The following is an 18,563-nucleotide window of genomic DNA, read 5'->3' on the forward strand; positions in this document are numbered from 1 at the left end:
AAAAATCAAACACGCTTTTTCATCAGATTTTGCTGGCGTTATCAGGTTCTTACTATTTTACTATTACTATTATTGTTGTTGTTTCAGCTATTATTATTAGTAACATATAAATAAAAAAAAAAAAATTTTTTTTACAATTTGCAATACATCTGACTCTTTTACGACAACAAACAATGAGCCATTAATTATTACACAGAAAACAAATGCACACAAACGTGCTGAGATGCGAAAACTTTAATTCTAACTTTAATATTGAAAATGCCATAGACATGCTAACGCGTTAGCATCGGTCCCGTTTTTAAGTTATAAAATACATCTATCAACTGTTTCAGAAGACCATAACAGGTCGGTTTAACATGAAAAAAGGTAAATATTACTCAGACATATGCTCTTTAGGGTTTTAGCGGGGAAAAAATTTAAGATAATGCAAAATAAAACAAAAAACCAGCAAAGCAACGGGTCGGATCACTGCTTCATTGCTTCAAAGAAGAGCCATGCTGCAGAAACGGTTGATTACAGACCCTGAGGGGTTCTATAATTAACGTAGAGAAATGATCATTTTTCCCGACAAACACCCCCAAAAACAACAGCCGCTCTGAAGGACCGATAAGGGAATCGTTACGCAAAAAGGCTATTGATGTTGGTGGATCGGATCATTTCTTAACGATATCCGAAAAGAACCGGTTACCAATACCCAAACCTAGAACCCACTAAATGGTGAATTTCCTGTTAGGGAATGGTCTGCCACTCCTCCCTCAAGGCATTCGGGAGTTGAACATCAGTGTTCAGTATTAGGATATGATCCACAATATCCCATAAGTGTTCTATGGGTCTGTCACACGTCCTCCCTATGACACAGAACCTCCTCCTTAACCGGTTGACTCATGACCATGTGAACATCTGGCTATGTTCTGCGCTGTCAAAGCAGCATCCACCATGCAAATGGCACGTTCACCAAGAGTTTCAATGAGGTGTGGCATGGCCAAAATGCAACAAATTTCAAATTTTATCATTTGCTTTTACAGGCCCCTCATACCCATCAAAATTGCAACTTCTAATTGTTAACAACAGCAAGTCATTGCTCAAAACATGCCACACCTCTGTAACTCTGTCCAGGTGTTCACTGGCATCAGTGGTCCTGTTTGTGTGCAAATGCATCTCACTATTTATAATTTGCATATCAGTGGTAGACTTGAAATGACAATTCCCCTCCCACCTACTGTTTGCAGAAAAACTTCCATTTCTTTTGTTGTTCGGGATATACGAGGTCTATTAGATAAGAAACCGACACTTTTATTATTATTTTTTAACTATATGGATTTGAATGACGTGCGATTACACCAATCATGCTTGAACCCTCGTGCGCATGCGTGAGTTTTTTCACACGTGTGTCGGTGACGTCATTTCCCTGTGGACAGGCCTTGAGTGAGATGTGGTCCCGCCCTCTCGGCTGAATTCCTTTGTTTCACACACTGCTCGAGACGGCGCGCGTTGCTTTATCAAAATTTTTTCTGGACCTGTGAGGAATATCCGAGTGGACACTATTCGAGAAATTAAGCTGGTTTTTGGTGAAAAGTTTAACGGCTGATGAGAGATTATGGGGTGTTTCTGTCGGTGTAAAGACTTCCCATGCAGCGGGACGTCGTGCAGCGCTTCCAGGCGCCGTCGTCGGCCTGTTTCGAGCTGAAAACATCCTAATTTAAGGCTTAATTCACCCAGGACGTCGTGAGAGAACAGAGAAGATTCAGAAGAGGCCGGCGTGAGGACTTTATGCGGACATTCCACTGTTTAAGGACATTTTGTAATGAAAGACGTGCGCGCAAATTCGCCGAGTCGTTTCCGTGACGACTTGGCAAATCTGTGTGCGCCGCGACAGGAAAAACACCTCCGTGTTGAAAACCATTTGTAAAACTCAGGCGGCTTTTGATGGCTTTCAACAAGTGAGTGAGAAATTGTTTAACAGCTTGGGCATATTCCAACTTGCCCGTTAAGTTTTCCAACGGAGGTGTTTTTCCTGTCGTGACCCCCCGCGGTCTGGTCCGGCCCGACATGCGACTCTGCCCGCACGTACTTTCATTACAAAATGTGCGTTAACAATGGAATGTCCGAATAAACTCCTCATGCCGACTTCTTCTGAAAGTTCTCTGTTCTCTGACGACTTACTGGGTGAACAGAGCCTGAAATGTGGAAGTTTTCAACTTGAAATGGCGAGACGCTGCCGCCTCGGAGTGCAGATCGCCATTAGGCGCCGTGGGCCGTCCTTAAAGCGACACTACCAGACCAAAATCTCTCATCAGCCGTTAAAATTTTTACCAAAAACCAGCTGAATTTATCGAATGGTGTCCACTCAGTTGTGCCTTACAGTTTTGAAAACATTTTGATCAAACAAAGCAGCAGTCTCTGAGCCATTCCTAAACAATGAAAAAACGACGAGAGGGTGGGCGACTCCTCACTCAAAGACTGCCCACAGGCGAATGACGTAACCGACAGGCGTGAAAAAACTCTCAAATGCCCATGAGGGTTCAAGCATATCTGATGTAATCACACGTGATTCAAATCCATATGGTTTTTGAAAAAAATAATAAGGTCGGATACTTTTCTAATAGACCTCGTGTATATATATATATATACGAGGGCTGTCAATAAAGTAAGGGTCCTTTTAATTTTTTTCAAAAACTATATGGATTTCATTCATATGTTTTTACGTCAGACATGCTTGAACCCTCGTGCACATGCGTGAGTTTTTCCACGCCTGTCGGTGACGTCATCCGCCTGTGAGCACTCCTTGTGGGAGGAGTCGTCCAGCCCCTCGTCGGAATTCCTTTGTCTGAGAAGTTGCTGAGAGACTGGCACGTTGTTTGATCAAACTTTTTCTAAACCTGTGAGACACATCGAAGTGGACACGGTTCGAAAAATTAAGCTGGTTTTCAGTGAAAATTTTAACGGCTGATGAGAGATTTTGAGGTAATTCTGTCGCTTTAAGGACTTCCCACAGTGCGAGACGTCGCGCAGCGCTCTCAGCCGCCGTCGTCAGCCTGTTCAAGCTGAAAACCTCCACATTTCAGGCTCTATTGATCCAGGACGTCGTGAGAGAACAGAGAAGTTTCAGAAGAAGTCGGTTTCAGCATTTTATCCGGATATTCCACTGTTAAAGGAGATTTTTTTAATGAAAGACGTGCGGACGGGTCCGCGCGTCGGGACGCAGCCGACGCGGTGCGGCGGCACAGGAAAAACACCTCCGTGTTGATAACCATTTGTAAAATCCAGGCGGCTTTTGATGGCTTTCAGTGGAGTGAGTATATGAGAAATTGTTTAACAGGCAGGACATGTTCCAACTTGTCCTTAAGGCTTTCAACAGAGGTGTTTTTTCCTGTGGCGGAGCGTCGCGGCGGCTGCGTCCCGACACGCGGACCCGTCCGCACGTCTTTCATTAAAAAAAATCTCCTTTAACAGTGGAATATCCGGATAAAATGCTGAAACCGACTTCTTCTAAAACTTCTCTGTTCTCTCACGACGTCCTGGATCAATAGAGCCTGAAATGTGGAGGTTTTCAGCTTGAACAGGCTGACGACGGCGGCTGAGAGCGCTGAGCGACGTCTCGCACTGTGGGAAGTCCTTAAAGCGACAGAATCACCTCAAAATCTCTCATCAGCCGTTAAAATTTTCACTGAAAACCAGCTTAATTTTTCAAACCGTGTCCACTTCGATGTGTCTCACAGGTTTAGAAAAAATTTTGATCAAACAACGCGCCAGTCTCTCAGCAACTTCTCAGACAAAGGAATTCCGACGAGGGGCTGGACGACTCCTCCCACAAGGAGTGCTCACAGGCGAATGACGTAACCGACAGGCGTGAAAAAACTCTCAAATGCCCATGAGGGTTCAAGCATATCTGATGTAATCACACGTGATTCAAATCCATATGGTTTTTGAAAAAAAATAATAAGGTCGGATACTTTTCTAATAGACCTCGTGTATATATATATATACGAGGGCTGTCAATAAAGTAAGGGTCCTTTTTATTTTTTTCAAAAACTATATGGATTTCATTCATATGTTTTTACGTCAGACATGCTTGAACCCTCGTGCACATGCGTGAGTTTTTCCACGCCTGTCGGTGACGTCATCCGCCTGTGAGCACTCCTTGTGGGAGGAGTCGTCCAGCCCCTCGTCGGAATTCCTTTGTCTGAGAAGTTGCTGAGAGACTGGCACGTTGTTTGATCAAACTTTTTCTAAACCTGTGAGACACATCGAAGTGGACACGGTTCGAAAAATTAAGCTGGTTTTCAGTGAAAATTTTAACGGCTGATGAGAGATTTTGAGGTAATTCTGTCGCTTTAAGGACTTCCCACAGTGCGAGACGTCGCGCAGCGCTCTCAGCCGCCGTCGTCAGCCTGTTCAAGCTGAAAACCTCCACATTTCAGGCTCTATTGATCCAGGACGTCGTGAGAGAACAGAGAAGTTTCAGAAGAAGTCGGTTTCAGCATTTTATCCGGATATTCCACTGTTAAAGGAGATTTTTTTAATGAAAGACGTGCGGACGGGTCCGCGCGGCGGCACAGGAAAAACACCTCCGTGTTGATAACCATTTGTAAAATCCAGGCGGCTTTTGATGGCTTTCAGTGGAGTGAGTATATGAGAAATTGTTTAACAGGCAGGACATGTTCCAACTTGTCCTTAAGGCTTTCAACAGAGGTGTTTTTCCTGTGGCGGAGCGTCGCGGCGGCTGCGTCCCGACACGCGGACCCGTCCGCACGTCTTTCATTAAAAAAAATCTCCTTTAACAGTGGAATATCCGGATAAAATGCTGAAACCGACTTCTTCTAAAACTTCTCTGTTCTCTCACGACGTCCTGGATCAATAGAGCCTGAAATGTGGAGGTTTTCAGCTTGAACAGGCTGACGACGGCGGCTGAGAGCGCTGAGCGACGTCTCGCACTGTGGGAAGTCCTTAAAGCGACAGAATCACCTCAAAATCTCTCATCAGCCGTTAAAATTTTCACTGAAAACCAGCTTAATTTTTCAAACCGTGTCCACTTCGATGTGTCTCACAGGTTTAGAAAAAATTTTGATCAAACAACGCGCCAGTCTCTCAGCAACTTCTCAGACAAAGGAATTCCGACGAGGGGCTGGACGACTCCTCCCACAAGGAGTGCTCACAGGCGAATGACGTCACCGACAGGCGTGGAAAAACTCATGCATGCGCACGAGGGTTCAAGGGTGTCTGACGTAAAAACATATGAATGAAATCCATATAGTTTTTGAAAAAAATAAAAAGGACCGTTACTTTATTGAATATATATATATATATATATATATATATATATATGTGTGTGTGTGTGTGTGTGTGTGTGTGTGTGTGCGCGCGCGCTAACAAAATCCAGTAATTTGGCCACTAACCGGACCAATACAGATCCAAAATGTCAGACTGGCGCACCTAGTAGTAAGCTGGGGTTTCATACCATATCAACAAATTTCATTGCAAAAAAGTAGTGAAAAGCTATAGAGATTATGAAAATAAACTAATAAATGAATAATCACATAGATAACACTTAAATAAGATCAGACCACACATGATAAAAAGCCCTGAAGGTTTTGTGATGCCGATGAGACGTAGGTAAAGTAGGGATAAAGTAAAAAAAACAACAAAAACAAACAAAAAACAAACTAACAGAAAATAAGCAGAGCAGGAATCCCCAAAGATCGCGATTACTCCAGCTGAGATATCCACTCTAATCAGTGCTGCTCTAGTTAAGAGCACGTTTTCCTTGATAAATTAAACCATTCAAGACTGACTATATAAGTCATATGTATAAAAAAAAAAAGACATCAGCTGAATACTGCCTTATTTTCCTCAAGCAAAATCACATGTAAGGATGCTTTTTATTACTGTGTGGCAGTAAACAACTTAACATTCTGACTTGTAGACCTGAGCGAGAGATCAACAGACCAACCTATAAACCACAGCAGGAAACCTCTTCCAGGAGCGGAAAGCTGCCACATTCTCCAGCTCCTTGTCAGTGATCCAGGCCGGCACAAGGAGCTGCTGGGGATAGCTGGGGCAAAGTCTTGCAGAACCAGAAAGAACAACATTTAGAGTGGATTTATTACATCAAAACTGGAGTAACATTTATACTGAGGATGTAGATCAATCTTATGAATCATTAATTTGTATTATTTCCAAGTTATATGATAAACATTGCCCTTTTGTGTCAAAAGTTGGAAATAAGCAACATATTGATAAACGTTGGATCACTAAGGGACTTCAGAATGCATGTAAAAAGAAAAAAAAAAATTGTACAAGCAGTCAAGAAGTTTCTAAAATTTAAAACAAATGAAGCTGAGAGAAGATATATATATATATATATATATATATATATATATATATGGTGTTTATACTGATGATAAATTAAGCTGGAAAATGCATATTAATTATGTTAAAAATCTAAAATGGTTAAAGTCATTGCAATTCTGCACAAAGCACAAGACTTCCTCTTCCAACATTCTTTGGGCATTTTATATCATACATTACTCGTTCCATATATGACATAGTGTGTTGTGGTTTGGGGAAATACACATAGAACTAATACTTCTGTTGCAAAAGAAAGCTATAAGAATTTATCAGTAATAAGCCATATCGTGAGCCAACAAATCCTTTATTTGCTGGTTTGCAAATTTTAAAATTCTGGGATTGTATCACAATATAAATTATGTATAAAGTCAAAAATAAACTTTTACCTCAACATGTCCAGGACCTGTTTAAAATGAGGGACTCCAGCTACAATTTGAGAGGGACATTATTATTTGTAATAATTATCCTGATAAATTACATTACCTTGGTACCTTAGTCGGCTTTAAAAGGCCTTGAAAAAATAATATACTTACCTGTTATAGTTTGAAGAATTAGGTTTACCATTGTTGTTTTGTGCTTGGGTTTATGTACTGTGGCTCGTTTAGTTGTGTTTTGAAATTCAAGTGCACTGACTGAGTTGTAATGTTTGTGCACATTTCTTTTGTATTGTTGTTATGAGTACATACAGTTATGTATGTATACATTCTTTATTTTTTTTATGGTATAAGGGGAGGGTATTCATAAGCATTGCTTCTGCCTTTACCCTTTCGGCCACACAGGTTCACTGTATGTTGTTCTTTTTATGACTTTTGTTGTGAGAGAGACCAAAGCCTCCAGGTACAGTCATCTAATCCTGGGATGGGTCTTTATCTTCCCAGAACACAGCACAAGCTGAGCACAATAACATGACCCCCCCCCCCCCCCCCCCCAAAGTGTGTGACAAACCCTGACCGGCTCGTGAAGTACGCCAAAGAAAGCAAACGATCCACTGAAACCAACACAGCCAGAATGAGGGCTGCCATTACCTGAACTTGCTGTTAATGTCAGATATCCTCCAGGCGTTTTGAGTGTCAAAGCCCATCCTCTCCACCTCGTTCTTGAACCACGAGGTCACATGTTCACCTACAGAACAGAGACATGACACATTTCAGAGCATGCAACACAAATATCAACAAGTGCTGGCTAATGGACAATTCCTTGAAGGGTAAATAAATGGACTGCATTTATATAGCGCTTTTTGCATCAGACGCCCAAAGTACTTTACAATAATGCCTCACATTCACCCCGATGTGAGGGTGCTGCCATACAAGGTACTCACTACACACCGGGAGCAACTGCCCAAGGGCCCTTACTGATTTGCAGATCAGGCTGGGATTTGAACAGAGGATCCTCTGGTGTCAAGCCCAACGCTTAACCACTAGACCATCACCTCACCTTGAAGCGTCGGTCTTAAGAACACAGCAATTCTATGCCCCTCCATGCCAGCAGAGGGTGCAGAACACCCATAAATACACAATTTGAGGATTTTATAGAGTCAAAAAGATCATGAGTTGCAGCCCCAAACTTAATTTAATATTCCCAGTTTCTCCACTCATCCCACAGAAGCCAAACACTCTTCCAAAGTTGTGTCTTGGTGGCTTTTCTCACTTGTCTTCTTCCAGCATGGACATTTAGTTTTTGACAACTGCCCACCTGACACAGATTTACCATAAAGTACCACACTGTTTGTATTTCTGAATGATTGATGTAAATAAAGTCTAAGAAATATTCAGTGAGTTGGAAATGTTCATGTATTCATTCTCTGACATTTCCCAAGAAAACTGGCTGTAAATATTATTAACTAATTCTTCCATTAACAATAAACTGCCCTGTCCCAACTTTTTAGTCTTGGAAAATGCTGCAAGCCTGAAATGTAGGAATGGATATATATTAACAAAACAATAAATAAAAATAAAGCTGACCTCACAAAACATGAAATATGTTGGTTTCATAGAGTCTGCAGTTACAGAAATAGAAGACAAAGTAAATGTCAGGATCATTACGTGTCCATCACCACCACATTTTGAAAAACTATAAAACCACAGGCCATGCATTATTTATGTTTTGTCTTTTAGTTAAGTTTTTTTTTATTTTTAAATTTGGATTAAGGCAATACGTGTCTCCCTGTATTACCACAGATGAACTGTTTCTGTTGCCACATCTTCTGAAATAAAACTGCAGAACACTAAAGCCTAAAAACTAAAAGGAAAGTAGATGTGATAGATATTTCATATGAATCTCAGTCCCAGAAAATGTTGTAATGTAATGTTTTTTCTATTTCAGCTGCAATTCTTATGTTGGAATATTAAAGTTAAAGTACTTACAAACAAAAGAAGTATGACAGGTTTTTATTAAGTGACAAGTCAGAGCAAAGTATATGTGATAAATATTTAATTTGAATCTCACTCACGGGTTGTCCGGACAACCAGCTTTTCCTACAGGACAAGTAAACTGCCAGGGTTACTTGTCCTATGGACAAGTACACTAAAAAGCTTAATGTCGATGCATGGGGCCATAAGTCCTTAAACAGTTTTGTTGGTATAGGATCAAATAAACAGGTTGTGCTTTTTGTAGACGTCACAAGTTTTGTCAGCGCGCCTAATGAAATGCTATTAAATTCTGTAAATCTAGGTAGCACCTCAATGGTAGCACCCACTTCCATAGCAGAGTGCAGTGGCTGGGCCAAGACGTGCTGAGATATGCTCAACCTAATATCTTCTATTTTCTTCTCGAAAAAATCCAAGAAGTCATGTGCTGAAAAGGGAGAACAACAAACAGGTGGCTGTCCATGAATGAGAAATGCTACAGTGTCAAACAAAAACTTTGAGTTATACTTGTTTTTGATGGATCAAATCAGAATAACAGGCCCACTTTGCAGCCAAGAGTGCATGCCTATAATCTAAAACAGCATCCCGTCACGCAAGATGGAACCTCTAATTTGGAACTATGCCATTTCCGTTCCAAACCTCTAGCCTTCTGCCTGAGGTCACACAAGTAACCACTGAACCAACGCAACTGTGCCTTGGGAAGGCATGGCCTTAATAGAGGAGGCGTAATCTCATCAAGCGTAGTTTTGAGTGCTGAATTTAAGCTATCCGCAAGGCTGTCTACTGACTGAGCATTCTCCAAACTTGAAGTTAAAATTTCAGGTAGTCTAGCTTCGAGTTCAGTCATAGTTGAGGGTTTAATGTGTCGACACAGTAATGGACGAGGTTATTGCTCCACTAAACATGGCAACGTAAATGTAAACCTAACAAGTGAGTGATCAGAGACCACAGAGGCAAGAGGGAAAAGGCAAAATATATTAAATATATTCGTGACAACAAGGCCACACACGAGAACCAAATCCAGGGTATTTCCACTAATGTGTGTGGAGTCCTGAATGCACTGCTGGAATCCTAACGCATCCACAAGTTCCATGATTTGCAGAGGGGATCAGAAGGCTTATTTATATGAATGTTAAAGTCACCAATAATCCAAATATTATCCGCACTAACTGACAAACTAGAGATGAACGCACCAAATTCATCTAAAAATTCAGAATATGGGCCAGGAGGCCTATGTACAGTGACAAAGTAACATGACTAATTTCCATACTTCTGACCCTGACAATACGTAGCATCATAGGCAGAGCGGAAGATCAGATGCTCAAACAAAATATATTTATGACCCCAACAGCTAATAAAGTAAACCTATATTTATAAATAAAAGCAACTGTATAAATAAAAATGTATAAATAAAAGCAACTCCCCGGGCGCCTAATGGCGACTTCTGCTCCTACTGGCAATTAGGATGGGTTAAATGCAGTAGACGTATTTCATTGTGCAGGGAACATGTTCTTCTGTGCATATGACAATAAAATTCCTTTGAATCCTTTGAACACCCCCTCCTTACTTCGCATCATGAGACACGTGATTAAATGTGTACGCCGGTGACAGGCCTCATTCTAAGGAAAGATAGCTGTGGGTTTGAGCCAGGTTTCACATAATTCAATCATATCCAAATGATGATCCATAATTAGATCATTAATCAACAGAGATTTTGAGGACAATGATCTGACGTTCATGAGACCCAGAATAAGGATCTCGGTGGGGATGACAGTCTGACTGTTTGGAACCCGGCGAAGCAAGCTCAGGTTTCGAGAGTGCTGCTGGCGCAAATCAATCCGGTGGAGACAGACGGCCGGGCCGAGAGTCCTTGGAGCTGACCACCGACACCACAGAGGCTTTAACTGGATCCACAAGGCACCAGGGCAGCACAGATCCCGCCAGAATACTGCACACAGCTCATCCACGTGCCAAACAGCAAGCCAAATGGAACTTCAGCTTCACCAGCTGGCCACTTCGTCTCCCACGGTGACGACTGCACTTTCGGCCGAAAGGCAATGCAGGAGCCCGGCACAAAAAAAAAACAAAAAAAAAAAAACAGAACCTCCAATAAAAATTGGGGGCAGAAACTTCTGTCCACCTGCTGATAAATGCACCGCTCCCTGGACCAGGGACTGGAGAGTCAACAGCATTTGGCGATCATACACTTGCAGTGACTCCAATTCAAAAACAGCATAAGTTAAAAACAATAAGTTAACAAACAGACTGGAGAGCAACAGACGAGCAGTCACACAATGGTGCCATCTTGGCACTAGTATCCATGTGGACAAGGCCTTAGTTTACTCAGAATGTGACATGATGCTCTGCTCTTTTACTTGACCTTAATCCATGCAGTTGTTATCCAGATGTTATAAAATTGGTGAAAACAAGCCCTACTAAAGGCCTTAAGCGTGGAGAGCTTCTGCTGAGGTTATGTGAGACACCCAGGAGAAGTCAGACTACCTGGTCTACAGAGCTCGCCGTGTTGCTCCTTCTCCCCGGCGTACACCTCCATGCACCAGGCATGGAAAGCAAAGGAGAAGAGGTCCTCCAGGCGTGAGGGTGCGCGCACGACTGCATTCAAGCGCTTCAGCCACTCCTGACACTGCTCAAAGGCTGAGAACTGACATCTGGAAATTAAACACAGAATAACAGATTTAGCAAATGAGCAGTTCCAGCTGGTGCAGCTTGGCCTTGTTGGCATGTCAGTGGTCCTACCTGACAACTTTACAGTCCTTACAGGTGACATGGAGCTGGAACATGTCACGGCACTCCACACTCTCGATGAGCTGAAGAGGGACCTGAGCAGGAAATACAGAGGGAACGTCAATTCTGGGCCGTTAATCTTTAACAGAAAAGTTAAATTAGGAAGATAAAAATGAGAGCAGCACTGGCCTTTACCAAGATACACGAAAGAGACTATTCCAGAAATGCACGAGATACATGCAGTCAGTGTAAGTTGCGGACGACTCGACCTGATAAACTATTTATGCTCTGAGCAAATTAGTAAGGCCACCGCCAAAAAGCACCTTCATGCCAAAAATCATATGCTGTAATGCTTGACAGGTTGTTTTTTTAGTACATTAATTTGCATGTGTCTGTCTTTAATAATTATATCTTGTACATGCATTACTCCACTGGCCCAAAATTACAGCCTTATCTTTTACAGCCAAACACGTGTCACATGATTACTATGATGCAACAGCTCAGTCTGAAAACTGCTGTTCCAGATTACGTTCCAATTCCTTCTAATTTAGTAAGAAGGCTCGTCAGCAGTGCTGGAACAGTACAGGTGAAGCTGCTGGTACACACAGTGCAGAGCTGTGCACAACTGACCGCTACTCAGTGGGTCAACCTACAGCTTTGGGTTGAAGCTAACAACATTAATTATCGATTAATCTTTTGGACTCTATAAAATCCTCAGAAATTGTTCAGCCCTAAAGGAAACAGCTTCAAAAAACTTCATGTGTTCAGTCAAAAATGTTTGGTTTCTCCCATTTTGGTCAGGGCTGCCATGTTGATATGACAACACTGACACTGGGGGCCAGTATACTGCATGTGAATAAATGATAAAAAAAAAAAAATAAAAAAAATGTTGAAAACATTAAAGCTTCATTCAATAGTTCAGTGCAGTTGGAACCAAAATGGTGCCATGTTCCAAGTTGACACCACTCTCTCAATTAAGGCACACTAGTTTACCCTACTGAGAAACTGGTTTCGACCAGTACACCATCACGTTAGGGCCGTTAAAACCTGATTCTGAAACTGCTATCATCTGATTTAAACGGACTATAAAAGGGGAATTCCTTCATGAATATTCCCGTGTAAAACACCAACTTCAAGCTTTCAATGGTATAAAAAAAAAAAAGATTCAAGTTGTAGATTTCTGTTCCAACCCCACCTCACGCCCTATGACTGCTGGGATAGGCTCCATTTAGTTGTACTGCTTAATATATCTGGTATTTGTGGGTTTTTATTGCACATTTTCACCTTTTCTTTGACTTTATCCCAAAATGATATCGCAATCTACATGTTTGTTTGAGATTACTATCAATCAATCAATCAACATTTATTTCTATAGCACTTTACAGCAGTCAGATGATGTCCAAAGTGTTTTACAGTAAAATCAAGGAAGAACAATTAAAACTAAAACCAACATAAAACAGAATTAAAAAGGCACATACAAACAAAACATGTCACAACACCACCAGGTGTTAAAAAGCCATTTTAAATAAGTCTTGAGCTTTGATTTTAAAAGTGCTGGGTCAGAAATAGTGCGTAAATCGGGAGGAAACTTGTTCCACAGTCTGGGTTCAGCTACCCCAAAAACACGATCACCCCAGAGTTTATATTTTGACCTCAGAACATCTAAGTAAAGTTGCCCACATGCCTGTAATGTCCTACTGTAAGTGTGCAGTTAAAATTTCAGACAAGTGCGATTGTGCAAGGCCATTAACAGCTTTATAAACAAACATTAAAATCTTAAAGTCAATTTGGCAGTGCAGTTTTGTTTGAGGGTAGGAGCTAAAGGGATAAACTATGATGCATATGACGTCATTTCCCTACTTCCGGGCACAGAAATATGGTACTTTCACTGAGTTTTTGGGCAAATTACATGCAAACAAAAAGTAACGATGCGGTGGAACATGGACATGTGTTGTGGTTTGTTTATGACCCGGAGCTCAAATGTGTTGAAGCGATTATGCAGGCAAGAGAACGCAGCTACTCTGGTTAGCTGTGTAGGCTAACCAGAGTCTCCCATCTGCCTCGTTTTCCCTTCTCCACTGGGAACCGAAAAAACCTGTACTTTTCACGACTGCTTCGGTGATTGCAGCCGAAAACAAAACAGTACACCATCTTCCCGTGTGAAGTTATGCTGTGTATATATTGCACAATGGGAGAGGCTGTCCCATAAGTGGTCAAATCCCACAATATCATGCAGGGTTCAAACGAGACTGTGCTGGTGTATTCTAAAACAAATGGAAGCCAGTGGAGTGAGTAAAGTACAGGCATAATATGCTCACTTCTGTAAGTGTTTATTTAAAGACAAGCAGCAGCATTTTGCACAAGTTGGAGGTGTGCAAGAGAAGACTGGTTAACATCGGCATGACGTGCATTACATTAATCAAGTCTGGAGCTGATCAAAGCATCACGTCTACTGAGGAAAGACTACTTTGGCCAGAAGACATTGCTGGAAAAAACTTGCTTTGACAAGAGTTTATCTGTTGATCGAATGAACTTCAAACAGCCATCAAATACATGCGAACCCCAAAAGCCATAATCATTTTAATATTTATGGCTTCCTGAACACTAAGTGACCTGATTTTAAAGCTAGAACCCCAAACAGACACCCCATCCCTGGCTACGGACCAGACAAGAGAGCCTGGAAGTGCCATCAAACAGGACATGTTTATGCATTCTTGCTATCATTTTGCCACATTTTTAGTATTTTGAGGAAAAACAAAACAAAACAAAAAAATGTTTATTACGAACGGGCTTGCTATTCCCTGGCATCAATATATCGTATTTACGGAAGAATCAATCGCCGAGGGGCAGGCTGTATGCTAGGAATAATGCTTAAAAATAAATAAATAAATAACGGCATTTTGGCAAGGATGCGTGCAGCCAAAACAAGTAGGCGTGGCACCCCCATTTCACAGTTTAGAAAACCCCCGATGATGATGAGGATCAGATTTTAACAGCAGACAACAACATGGATACCACCAGACTAGATACTGCTGGTAGTCACCTTTTTCCTTTCACACCAACCCTAGCAGTGTGTTATCGGCAAGCCGACAAAACGGTGACGACTGGGGTTTTTAAGCATTTCATAAATTACACACACAAATGTCCTGATATCGGTTTGGAAAGACTTTTCCCCCCTCTCACTATGATATGATGGTATCATTTCTTAACAGGTCTTCCAGTGACGTCCTTTCAAGGGCAAGTGTGTGTAGAATTTCCCAGTTTGTCATTGGTCCGGGAACGTGTACTTTATTTTATGTAATACAGAGTCTACGGCAAGTAGCCCCATCGTGGGCATGAATATGCAAATAAAGTTTTCTCTGTAATTTATTTTGTCTCCTGGTCATCCCTTGTGACGCTGAAGGTTACTCTGACGTGTTACCAACAGAAGGCTTTAAAACCAGCTCAAATGAAGCCATTATCTAGTTTACACTATTTATATTTAAACACTGGCTTGAAAAGTCAGTTTAAACCAGTCTATTACTGATGTTAAGTTTAAAAAAAGAAATAAATCAAAACATCATATCTGAGAAGCACAATAATCAAAATCAACTTTTTTGTATATAGAACTCAAATTCTAACTTAATCAACTAATTATTACAGAGGATATTTCACCTGGTGTTCTTCTGCATCCCAAACCATCAGGTTCTGTATCAGACTGAAACCATGTTATCTGGCATTAAATCTACATTAATCCAGCACCTGCAGAGAATCATGGTACAGACCAAACTCCTCAACAGATTAGTCTGATAATAAACACACATATACCAAATTCCTCACACACATTTTACCGCCATGTTAACCACGCCACGCCGTGCAGCACTGCTGGGTACTTACGGTCACCTCACAACAACAACTCTGCTATCCCAGAAAAAAACAAAAACAAAACAAAAACAACAACAACAACAAAAAAAAAACAGAGAGAACAAGAACAGTCAGTCATTGACACGTGCTGCTTCCAACATGGTGCACAACTTCACTTCAGCTTTTACAAAATTTCCAATGCAATCTGAGCTATGTTAGCAGAAATGTAAGTAAAGATGTTAAAAAGATGCTAAAAATCTGCTTTTCAGGAGACTGCCTGTTCTACAAATCTTCCTGCTCCACCCACAGAACCTGGTGTTGCCGACAGAACAGTCCCCCCCCAAAAATCGGTCCACCCTGCCTTCACTGCGCATGCTTCATTACCCGCAGTTCACCGATTAACACCTCGTTTCTGCTTCAAACTGCACTCCAGTCATCATCTATCTCAGCGACAGATATCTGAAGCTTTTGTACAACAATCATTTCCACATAAATTCAGCACCATTTCATCATAAAAGACAGAGGAAGTGATCAGAGCACCGCAGCGACACAAACTGCTAGCAGATGCTGGCCATACAAGCGTCATCGAATATCGTGTTGTTTCTGTTTAAAACGGCCTCGTTTACACTTAAAACTAACTTTAGAATGATTTAAGAGGTTTTACCTTGTCATCTGATGGTTAATAATCCCATTAATCCATTTGATCACTTTGGGTGAACAGACACTGCTTCAGACGAGTGGCTGAGCTCAGAAATGACGCATGTGCAGTGGAGTCAGGGGACCAATTTTTAGTGGCAGACCGTTCAGTCTATGACACTGGTACTGATTAGCCAAGTCCAAACACTAGGCTTGGCATCAAACTATTATGGATTAATATGGTAAATAGACTGCATTTATATAGCGCTTTCCATCTGAATCAGATGCTCAAAGCGCTTTACAATGATGCCTCGCATTCACCCATTCACACAAACACCCTCGCACACCGATGTCAGGGTGCTGCCTGGCAGGGTGCAACTTGGGGATATGTAACACTTTCATATTCAAAGCGAACGTTGAATCTGTTTATGCTCACTTTGAACTTGGTGAGTTAGAAGTTGAAGATTTATGGCCTTTTGAGTTATCGTCTTAAACTAGTGGGGATGGGCTCAATTATCAATGTATTCATTCACTTGCTGCATCTCAGCTGGTGTAGGCCTCAGCTTTTCTGAAGCCTAAAATGTTAATAATGTTTAAGCTTTACCTTTAATGTTGGGTTATTCCCATCAGTTCACTAACATGTCATACGTTCACAATAAGGCTCTCTATTATCATCCCACTACAGCTGTCTACCTGTAACAGCTTTTTTGTTTTATAATAAACACAACCTCACACTTGGGCAACAAAGTCAGACACTCTGAGCACAGTGCACAGAGAGGCAGTTATGCAGCCCCTGCAACCATGGTAACGCCATGTGGCAAGAGAAAGGCGAGTGACTGTACAAAACGAGTGCTGAAGAGTCACGGGACACAGCTGCCAGCGATGACCAGCTCGGCCAACGCCAACACAATGATAAAAATCACGCTCGCAGCAGTGGGCAGAGACCGTGTTGTTTATTCTGTTGTCGTTAAAACACTCTGTTCACGTCAACAACCTCAGAGCTCACTGCGTTTTACTCATCGCAGGTACTCACATTGACAACAGACTCTTTGAATTTGATGTGGAGGCGGTAGCTGGATATCGCAATGATGGCATCTTCTGCTCTCCCGACATACTCCGTGAACTCCCCATGCAGCTCAGGGAAGGGCACCTAGTAACAGACAGAGGTCAATCAATCAATCAATCAATTTTATTTATATAGCGCCAAATCACAACAAACAGTTGCCCCAAGGCGCTTTATATTGTAAGGCAAGGCCATACAATAATTACGTAAAAACCCCAAAGGTCAAAACGACCCCCTGTGAGCAAGCACTTGGCGACAGTGGGAAGGAAAAACTCCCTTTTAACAGGAAGAAACTTCAAGCAGAACCAGGCTCAGGGAGGGGCAGTCTTCTGCTGGGACTGGTTGGGGCTGAGGGAGAGAACCAGGAAAAAGACATGCTGTGGAGGGGAGCAGAGATCAATCACTAATAATTAAATGCAGAGTGGTGCATACAGAGCAAAAAGAGAAAGAAACACTCAGTGCATCATGGGAACCCCCCCAGCAGTCTAAGTCTATAGCAGCATAACTAAGGGATGGTTCAGGGTCACCTGATCCAGCCCTAACTATAAGCTTTAGCAAAAAGGAAAGTTTTAAGCCTAATCTTAAAAGTAGAGAGGGTGTCTGTCTCCCTGATCTGAATTGGGAGCTGGTTCCACAGGAGAGGAGCCTGAAAGCTGAAGGCTCTGCCTCCCATTCTACTCTTAAAAACCCTAGGAACTACAAGTAAGCCTGCAGTCTGAGAGCGAAGCGCTCTATTGAGGTGATATGGTACTATGAGGTCCCTAAGATAAGATGGGACCTGATTATTCAAAACCTTATAAGTAAGAAGAAGAATTTTAAATTCTATTCTAGAATTAACAGGAAGCCAATGAAGAGAGGCCAATATGGGTCAGATATGCTATCTCCTTCTAGTTCAATTCAATTCAATTTTATTTATATAGCGCCAAATCACAACAAACAGTTGCCCCAAGGCGCTTTATATTGTAAGGCAAGGCCATACAATAATTACGTAAAAACCCCAAAGGTCAAAACGACCCCCTGTGAGCAAGCACTTGGCAACAGTGGGAAGGAAAAACTCCCTTTTAACAGGAAGAAACCTCCAGCAGAACCAGGCTCAGGGAGGGGCAGTCTTCTGCTGGGACTGGTTGGGGCTGAGGGAGAGAACCAGGAAAAAGACATGCTGTGGAGGGGAGCAGAGACCCCGTCCACAGCATATGGACGGGGTCTCTGCTCTGGCCCTACTAGTCCCTGTTAGTACTCTAGCTGCAGCATTTTGAATTAATTGAAGGCTTTTCAGGGAACGTTTAGGACAACCTGATAATAATGAATTACAATAGTCCAGCCTAGAGGAAATAAATGCATGAATTAGTTTTTCAGCATCACTCTGAGACAAGACCTTTCTAATTTTAGAGATATTGCGTAAATGCAAAAAAGCAGTCCTACATATTTGTTTAATATGCGCATTGAATGACATATCCTGATCAAAAATGACTCCAAGATTTCTCACAGTATTACTAGAGGTCAGGGTAATGCCATCCAGAGTAAGGATCTGGTTAGACACCATGTTTCTAAGATTTGTGGGG

At 41.8% G+C, this 18,563-nt stretch overlaps 1 protein-coding gene across 4 annotated transcripts in view; it reads right to left on the reverse strand.

The window, feature by feature from the left end:
• mtmr3 (myotubularin related protein 3) overlaps positions 1 to 18,563 on the reverse strand; it is a 63,983-nt gene that overhangs the window by 18,488 nt on the left and 26,932 nt on the right. For all 4 annotated transcript variants that reach the window (XR_004560921.1, XR_004560922.1, XM_034171266.1 and 1 more), the window contains exons 5-9: positions 16,972 to 17,088; positions 11,472 to 11,554; positions 11,217 to 11,383; positions 7,374 to 7,470; positions 5,951 to 6,064 (exon numbers count right to left, since the gene is read on the reverse strand). Coding sequence is in view for 2 of the 4 variants with exons in the window: in XM_034171266.1 (XP_034027157.1) it covers positions 5,951 to 6,064; positions 7,374 to 7,470; positions 11,217 to 11,383; positions 11,472 to 11,554; positions 16,972 to 17,088 (578 nt within the window). In the remaining 2 variants the exon portion in view is untranslated. The remainder of the gene's footprint in view (positions 1 to 5,950; positions 6,065 to 7,373; positions 7,471 to 11,216; positions 11,384 to 11,471; positions 11,555 to 16,971; positions 17,089 to 18,563) is intronic.

This window comes from Thalassophryne amazonica, chromosome 5 (assembly GCF_902500255.1).
Source record: "Thalassophryne amazonica chromosome 5, fThaAma1.1, whole genome shotgun sequence".
Taxonomy (NCBI): Eukaryota; Metazoa; Chordata; class Actinopteri; order Batrachoidiformes; family Batrachoididae; genus Thalassophryne; species Thalassophryne amazonica.